This window comes from Tribolium castaneum, chromosome 3 (assembly GCF_031307605.1).
Source record: "Tribolium castaneum strain GA2 chromosome 3, icTriCast1.1, whole genome shotgun sequence".
Lineage (NCBI taxonomy): Eukaryota > Metazoa > Arthropoda > Insecta > Coleoptera > Tenebrionidae > Tribolium > Tribolium castaneum.
In genome coordinates, this window is record NC_087396.1 from 8,685,960 (window position 1) to 8,694,771 (window position 8,812).

The following is an 8,812-nucleotide window of genomic DNA, read 5'->3' on the forward strand; positions in this document are numbered from 1 at the left end:
TCCCATGTAAAATCAGAAAATCATCAATTCGGAAATAAGTTTCAACAATAAAAATGTTTTCTTGCACAGTGTAACAATGCATTTTAACCAAATTAATTGACAATTTGTGAATTTCACAACTGACAGGTTTGATATTTATTGACAGAGAATACAAGTGAGCTAAGCGGCACAATTTTTTTACATGAAAACCAATTTCAAAGTTAACTAGATGAAAATCATTTAAAAACACATTCTGTATTTGCATTTTTCTTTTTGTCATGCTGTGAAGAACTAGAGAAACTTAAAAAGGGCCAATGAGGGAACACGTTTTATTATAACCCTTTTTGATGTATTCAAAAAAAAGATAAACTGTCACATCGGACAACAACTTTCAATTAATATTCAGTGGCGTACAATTATACAGTAATTTTGGTACCAAAAAGAGTTTATTATTAAAATAAACTTCAAGTACTACCTACTAGGACTAGGCACACTTCTTATGGGAATTTAAGGACCACTCAAATTGGATAATTTTTATATCAATCGATGCATCTCAAAAAGCTGATCAAATCATATCATTGCGCCAAACGTGTAGCTTGATTAGGAACGCCAGAAATCGCGATTGAATTTAAATTATTCCTATTGTTGGAGATATTAATTCCTGTCCGCTTAAATCCCTATTTCCATAAAAGTGTCTGTTCCCTATACCTGACCCCCAATCCAGTAATTGTAGTAATACCGCAGTGTTGTAAATCTCGAAGATTTACAAGCTCTTTATACTCACCCAAAAGCCGCCCCAATGCTTTTCTTATGGGACAAATCTTCACTTTGATTGCAATTTCCCGCGTCCTTAATTAAGCTACACGTTTGGCGCAATGATATGATTTGTTCAGTTTTTTATGACGCATCAATTGATATAAAAAATTACTCAATTTGTGGTCCTTAAATTCCCATAAGAAGTGTGCCTAGTCCACTTCTCTTACCAGACTAATGATTAGAGGGGAGAAAAATGCTCAGTTGTTCAAACAGATGAAAATCCTCCTGTATATCCACAAACGGACTCGTCTTAGCAATACGCGCTATCAGTCGTGACGTCACCTCCCCACTCTTATTACGGTAGGTCAGTTGCTCAAAGCTAAACAACCAGTCTTTTACATGTGGTGTAATACGTTTTTCGGTTTTTTGGTTGTGTTTGTGCGTTAATAACGTGTCAAATAGCTGCAGCGGGTGTAATTTGTGCCACTAGAGACTTTAATTTAATTTAGAAGTGACTTTTTGTGAAAATACGAACTTTATAAAAGAATACAGGGAACCACGTTGTCGGTGAGAAAGTGAGTAAGCTTTAATTATACTTTGAGAAACTATTATATTTATGCATTTTAGTGGCAGAAAAGCACATTGTTAAGTTTCACTTTATTGCGAAATTTTTTGGGGACGGTAATCGCTTTTTAGTTCGGGGAGAAAATGCTTTTACCAGCGGTCACGTCACCAAATTTAGGTTTGATGGCACAGTACAACCGATGAGAATTTCTGCAGAAGTTCTACCGAGCATGAAAAAGCTAAATTATACTGTGGAGGTTTGTATTTATTTAACTGTTAGACATTTCTTCTACAAAGTGTGTTTTAGATTTCATATGACCTAGAAGAAGGGGTTAAGACGGCACATTGTACCTGCCCAAGGGGCAACGTGGCTTGCCATCATATGGCTGCAGCATTATATTATGCTCATTATAATGTAAGTGCTACTGACATTGAGTGTCAGTGGAGTGCCCCATCAAAAACAACACCACAAACAGAAGTCATTAAGTTAGCTGATGTTTACAAGCCGAAATTATCAAACTATACGGCACTGTCTAGGTCCTCTACTGAGGACGAAATTATTCAGTTCCGTGCCGAAATAGGCGTCACGAATGTGGTGGGCTTCACTTGGCTCCTAAGACCAGAAGCAAGTGAAGAAGCCAGAAAAATTATTGCAGATATCGAAGAAATTCTACAAAGCTTAGAATACGTGCAGGCCATAGACAAACAAAAGTTTCTTTTGGAGAAGTGCAGAATAGATGAGGCACGCATTAAACTGGTTGAGGCGTGCACTCGGGGCCAACATGTTAACGAAAATTGGCATGTAGCAAGGAAACATCGTTTAACGGCCAGCAGGTTTGGCATGGTACTATCTGCTTGCAGTAGACGAAGATTCCCACCCTCTTTATTTAAAAATTTGGCGGAAGGCTATTCGCTTGACAGGGTTGCTGCTGTGCAGTGGGGTAAGACCCACGAGAAGACAGCGCTCAGAGAATTTGAAGAAGCGACGAATCTTAAAGTCCAAGAGACGGGATTTTGGTAGGTCGAAAATAATTAACACGTATAACTTAGATGAATAATGTAATATTACTTTTTTTTGTAGGTTGGAAGAATCAGGCTTTTTGGGAGCAAGTCCTGATGGATTAGTGGAAGAAGATGGGATTCTCGAAATTAAATGCCCATATAAATATAGGGACACTGACAGTTTGTCTGAAGCCCTGAAGGATAAAAAATATTTTTATTGGAGGGATGAAAATGAGGACATTAATCTTAACAGCAATCACAATTATTACCACCAAGTACAGGGGCAAATGCACATCACTGGTCGAAGTATCTGCTACTTTGTCGTGTGGACACCAAAGTGCACAGAGATATTTCAAATTGAAAAAGATCCGGGGTGGTCAGAAAATATCAATATTTTAAAAGAATTTTATCTTGACCAATATATTTCCTTTATTTCACAATAATAAACTGTATATAAATAGATGGTTTTTATTTTACATTATTTTAATCATCACAATCCTGAAACAATTCTGCTACCTCTTTAATTAATGGAAATTGGAGGTTTGTTAAAGCGGCAGTCGCTTTAAAAACAATATCTCCATAGTGGCACAAAGACTCTGGCAAAAAATTTAAAATATGATAACATTTTAATCGGCGTATTGCCCTTTCGACGTGTATTCTTGCACGTGCAATATTTTCGGTACACTTAACTTGCTCTGGTGTAAATTGGACATTTGATAAAAAAGGTGGAATATTCAAAGTGACCCCTGGTGGCAGAATATTTTGGATCAAAAATCCCTTATCGGCTAAAATCATATCTCCAGTTTTTAACATGTCGATTATTCCACAATTTAAAACAACTTTTTGATCAGAAGTTGATCCCACGTATAAATCACTTACAAATGTGATGACACCATTGGGTGCAACTCCAATTAGCCCTTTGAAAGTATTATGATGTTTGTAAGTACTATATGTTAATTTCTGTGTTGACATAGACTTACGTGATACCACAGTGAAAATTTCGGTACAATCTAGAACTGCTCTACAATTAGTAAAATTGCTAAAACATGTTGGCAAGCAAGATTTATTTTTTTCGCGCGAAGGCATTGTCGTCATAAACTGTTTATATAAAATTTCATATATTACATGGACAAATGTTAAAATAATATTAGAAACTGTGCTTTGGGCAACCCCAAAGCGTTGCGCCAAATCAAGTTGAGGGAAATTGAGTCGTAATTTTACTAGGGTTAAAAAGAGTTGGTCAATTCTAGTTAACTTTTGGACTGTCCATTTGTGGTAATATTTTATGTCCAACTTTTCGATTAAGTGAAACAATGCTTCGAAAATCTGGCTATTGGGAAGACCGGTATATAAAACAATGAGTTTGTCATTTCCTTGAACATTTTCATAGCAAAATCGTACTGTCAGATATTGTATTTTTGCTTTAAGTTCAGCATTTTCCTTTTTGAGAAAATACATTTCTGCTTCAAGAGCCGCATGTGACACCAAGGGTGCTTGCACACCCATAGATTCTAACGGAGCATCTTGAATTATATCTGCTGGTGCTGCAACTACGGCTGTAGACGTCGATGGCACTTCCTCTAAATTCATTGTCGATGGTACTGTTTCTTCCGGTATATCAACACTATTCAAATGATCAAATTGTAAATCAATTTAAAACTAGGATTCACTTTTTACCTTAATGATTCAGCGGAACTAGAACAAGAAGGGAGTCCTTGTTTTTTCATCTTTTTTTTTTCTGGAGATTCCACTTGAAAATAGGCTCTTTTTGCGATATTGTGCAAAAATAATTCAGGACCATTTTCCTTTCTTCCATCCCGAAAATGGCAGCTGCAAACGTAGGCTCCTGGTCCGGGTTCTACATCTCTTCTACATTTAACAATGAAACAAGCAATTAAAAATTAATATCAAAACATCTATTAAAAATTACCTCAACAATTTTTTCCATAGTGCTCGTTCTTTTCCCGACTTAGGAAAACTAAAAAAATGGCATTTATCGCGAGTACTATAGTGTTTGCAATCTGGAGCCCAACACATTCCCATAGTTGTGATGTAAAAACCTACTACACATGAACTATCAAAGTATCGCAACAAAATATTATTCACAAATCATACCTAATGATGTACCACAAAAATGAGATAATGTCTTGGAAAAACAGAATTTTAAAAATTCAAGAACACGAAGATATGGAGAACGATCGGAAAAAACACGATAACAAAAGACACTCACGAAAGAAGCACAGAACTCACAACCCGTACTACTTTCAACCATGTATGTGCCTGAACCCTCTACCCTCGTATACCTGCTATTCATCCCTCGTGATGGGGGAGGGGGACAGAAAACAACCCGTTTATTGGGGTTGCGCCGGTTGCACCCCATGAATTCGTCATTCAGAAGAAATCCAATGTCATTAGTGTGGCAAACCATTTTTCCCTCAGTTTTAAAAGGCCACATAATAATTTACATCAATATGATGTCCAAATTAAGAAAAACTGAATTTTGAAGTTTGAAAAAAGTTAGGTTAGAAAAGGATTTATGTGTTCAACTTACAGAAATATTAGCTCAGTTGCTAAAATCTTTAAGAAACGACATTGCATTTTTCATAGCTATCATTTCTCTGTAAAAGTAATGTTCCTACACTTCTAGCATTAAAGAAATACGAAAAACTTTTAAATGCCCATAAGAAAAGCATTGAAAATGGCGATTGTTTAGCTTTAAGGTGCTGACCTACCTCAAATGTCTACGTCACACTGATAGCGCGTATGACGTTCTAACATTTTCGCACAGATCACAATTATTTCGTATTTCATCGACAAAGAGTTGGACCAACAGCTATCAATTCCAATGTGCTTGTCCCAGACGATAGCAAATCTACTGCTGCAAATCTACCTCTGTCTACATTCATTAGTCTAGATTCTAAATTTTCAAATTTTCGGATGCCGACGAACAAGATTAGCGAATACATAGCGTCAAGGAATGTGGCGATCTGGAAATCTTGCTTCATATAAAGCACCAACTTTTTGAAAATGTAAATTCTTCCTATTTTACAACTCTAACGTGTAAAATAAATCCAACAAACGAACACCACTGATGTCAATTAATCAAACCGTCGTCTGTGTTGATTGACAGTAATATAAAGTCTGTCCACTAGCCCAAAATCGTAAATTTCAGTAGACGACACGCGCGTCACGCTCCAAAGGAAACTGTAATTTTTGAAATTTGAAAATTTACAGAAAATTAATGTCACAGTTTTTGACATAATTGAAAAAATGTTGATCTAACGTACAAGTAATCCATTTTTTCAGCTTAATTGTTTCAGACTTTATAGTGAATTGTTAAAATAAGATAAGGATCCGAAATTGTTAAGTTCCAAACTGTGAACAAGTTGAGAACGATGAAATTACCTACTTTAAATCCAAAAACCGTTAGTTCATTTTTTTATATAATCAACTATCAGTGTCATAATCTTGATAAAGACCAGACTATATCACCCTAAAAGTTCATGTCCAACCAGTTTTGAAGCTGGCTGTATTCTGTATTTGACATTTTGAACACCAGATTTGACATTTTTGAAAATTGGACGTTAGTGCTAATCGTTAATTCGTTAGTCTAAAGGTGGTCTAAAATAACTAAATATGTTGTTGTACGTGTTTTAAATTGGAGACCACTTGAAAAATTTGGAAATTGAATTTGCCAGGTAAAAAATTATACCAACCTTAATTAAAAAAAATTACTATTTATGATAATGCCAACCAGACGGCTCTTAGACAGTTGATTATAAAAAAAAATTGACTATATGTTTAATTAATTGAAATCAAATATTTTACTATCCACGTAATCCATGAAGTGTAATGTTGGTTGCTTAAAAAAAAATTTAAAACTCATTATTACTCGTGGACCAACCTGTACAAGTAAAGAAAAGTTGTTCATTATCTGTGAGTGATGAGTTCGTGCTCCGCACTCGTTTCAGAGAGGAATCACGAGCAGATAATGCCAACTTTTTTTTACGTGTTTAATACAACGTTTTCTCTTATTAGGTACATCGAGAAATATTTGGTAAATTTTTTCAGCAATAGAATAAAAAAATTAATAGAATAAAGAAATCACGAAATAGAATAAAAAAACACCAAATGGCTACTTTATTCTATCGAATTTTTATATATGGCTTTAATTGAAGAAATTTATATAACTAGGTGAACTGCTCACCCCAAATCCGGGTATGTAATGTAAATCTAATTTCTCAATTTATCGCCTTTTAAGGCTATACTACTTTTATACCCGATTTTGACACTGACAATTGTTAATAAAAAAACAGAACATAACTAAATGAAATAGTGTACCATAGTAACCACTTGTACAATAAAGGTGTACTACCTCTACTCGTATCTACAGAATAAAGAACATTATTTAGTACCTATTAGCTGTCTCAAAACTATAAAAATTCCAGCGTTGCATTTTACCAAATTATTTCTTTAAATAATATTGATAAAATTGTAATATAATTATGAACAATTAGATCTCTCATTGAAAGTATAAATTACATTAGCAATTATGTTTTTGAATGCATGAATAATTTATAACAGCTAATTTTGAGAGAAAATGCGACGTTGGGATTTTTATAGTTTTGAGAACACCTAATATAAGAGAAAACATTTTTTTTGCAAAAGTTTCAAACCAAAATAAATAGATTCCAGTGGAACGCAGACTTGTAGCTCCCCAATTATCGCACACGCTGTACATCATTTTAAATGTTGTAAGATTTGTCACGAGCAAGACAAACCCTGGAAAAACTAAGGCAGTTAATACTAACGTGTACCAATGGAATTCCCTTAGAAGCTGCAGTGCACTTGCCCAAATATTCTTCGTCATAGAGTTGAACGAGTGCTACGCCGACATCAACATCTGTATCCGAATTCTCTGTGTATTGCAGGTAAGATATTCCGATACAATAGTATGATCATTCTGATCACACTCACAGTCTTAATAATATAAATAACTTTCAATTAAAAAAGTAAAGTTAAATTACTTTAACGAAGCCAAAAACAGTTGATTTTTAAAAGAGACACCTTGTATATTGTTAGATATTTTTTTGGTTTAACGATCCCCACACTGATTTTGTCGTTATAGATATAATCATTCCGAGAACTTTTTACTGTGGGATTCAGGAGCCCAAGACCCTAATAGAATATTTATTTTTGGGTCTGGGAAGAATATGGATATTCTAGCAGAGCACCGGCACTGGGGCGTTAATGGTACATTTAAGAATTGTTTAACCATGTATAAACGGCGCTGCTATTCCAATGGTGTACGCCCTTTTACAAGACAAACGTGAAGTCACCTATTGTTATATTGTTGGAATTGCAACCAAATTTGAAACCTTTGACAGTTGTATCGGATTTTGAAAAGGCAATTCAAAATGCACTGCAACAAGTTTTTGAAGGAGTGGAAATCGTTGGATGTTTATTCCATTTGGGACAGTGTTTGTGGAGAAAAATTTAGAAAATGCAACTGATTTCAACATTCAGAGACAACGAACACTTTGGGATGTTAGTGAAGATGCTGCTGGCGTTAAGCTGTGTACCCGTTCAGGACGTGGTAACAGGTTTTGAATAACTTGTAGAAAGTGCACCTCCGAAGAGACTTTTAATTATTGGGAGGACAATTTCATCGGACGCCAAAGACCGGCGACTAGAGGCACGATTCCCGTTGACAGTCTGGAACGTCGAAGGGAGAATGCGTAATAGTCTTCCACGAACAAATAATTCTGTTGAAGGATGGCATCGCGCTGTTCAGCAAACTGTAGATTGCCATCATCCGTCGTTGTTTAAATTAATAAAGTATTAATTTAAATTAAAGTTTAAATTAATACAAGAGCAAGATCGAGCGGAAATAGAGTACGAAAGATTTAGCGCTAGTGTTAGGGACAAAATTGTAAAAAAGAAATATGCCGTAATTAATAATTAATACACTACTAATAAAAATATAATTATATCTTTAGAACAGTCCGTTATTTTGTTATTTAACCGTATTAAGACAAATACTGTTGTATTAGTTTTTTAATTAAGCTGAATTAGAGCAAGTCTTAAAAATGAAGAACTTTAGCCACATCATATTTGAGTCCTTTTCGAAGAACGGAAACTATTTTTTTTTGTACAACAATTTATTTTAATCAAATTTTGCAAAATATAATATGTATGCGTAGTACAGTTGGTTGCACTAAAAACAGAAAATGTCACAACATGAAAATGTCAGACTTTTATAACAATAAGTACAAAAATAAAATTATCGTTAGGGGCATTACTGAGCAAGATGAAAAAACATTTTAAAGTTTCCGTAAATTATAAAAAAATTACCAATGTTTGTGGTGCTGCACTATATAGTTTTAAAGCTTCGGTGCTTAATTGTGAGATTAAGTTATTCAATTAAATTTACGAAGAAACTTTTCGAAAATTAAGAGTTACTGTTTTCGAAAGAGGCAGGGGGCGTCTAATTAACTTTATCCACAGCCAG

At 34.7% G+C, this 8,812-nt stretch overlaps 2 protein-coding genes across 7 annotated transcripts; one reads left to right on the plus strand and one right to left on the minus strand.

The window, feature by feature from the left end:
- Positions 1-1,023: 1,023 nt before the first annotated feature.
- On the plus strand, positions 1,024-2,761 carry LOC107399074 (uncharacterized). Of its 3 annotated transcripts, none has more exons than XR_010333509.1 (5): positions 1,024-1,310; positions 1,363-1,556; positions 1,607-1,894; positions 1,956-2,316; positions 2,381-2,761. XR_010333509.1 is itself a non-coding variant. In XM_064355718.1 (5 exons), exons 3-5 carry the CDS (start codon positions 1,500-1,502, stop codon positions 2,742-2,744), a joined length of 1,131 nt encoding a protein of 376 aa, XP_064211788.1. In that variant the 5' UTR covers positions 1,025-1,310; positions 1,363-1,379; positions 1,432-1,499; the 3' UTR covers positions 2,745-2,761. The 3 variants fall into 3 exon arrangements, 2 of the variants coding, with proteins under 2 accessions (XP_064211788.1, XP_064211787.1); XM_064355718.1 differs by having other exon boundaries at positions 1,025-1,310; positions 1,363-1,379; positions 1,432-1,556; positions 1,607-2,316; XM_064355717.1 differs by having other exon boundaries at positions 1,025-1,310; positions 1,607-2,316.
- LOC135265709 (uncharacterized) lies at positions 2,380-5,336 on the minus strand. Of its 4 annotated transcripts, XM_064355715.1 has the most exons (6): positions 4,853-5,336; positions 4,417-4,794; positions 4,232-4,364; positions 3,979-4,170; positions 3,282-3,925; positions 2,380-3,218 (listed from the first exon to the last, which is right to left on the minus strand). In XM_064355715.1, exons 2-6 carry the CDS (start codon positions 4,754-4,756, stop codon positions 2,785-2,787), a joined length of 1,743 nt encoding a protein of 580 aa, XP_064211785.1. In that variant the 5' UTR covers positions 4,757-4,794; positions 4,853-5,336; the 3' UTR covers positions 2,380-2,784. The 4 variants fall into 4 exon arrangements, 2 of the variants coding, with proteins under 2 accessions (XP_064211785.1, XP_064211786.1); XM_064355716.1 differs by having other exon boundaries at positions 2,380-3,925; positions 4,232-4,279; positions 4,605-4,794; positions 4,853-5,325; XR_010333507.1 differs by having other exon boundaries at positions 2,706-3,925; positions 4,232-4,361; positions 4,853-5,214.
- Between the last annotated feature and the right edge of the window lie 3,476 nt (positions 5,337-8,812).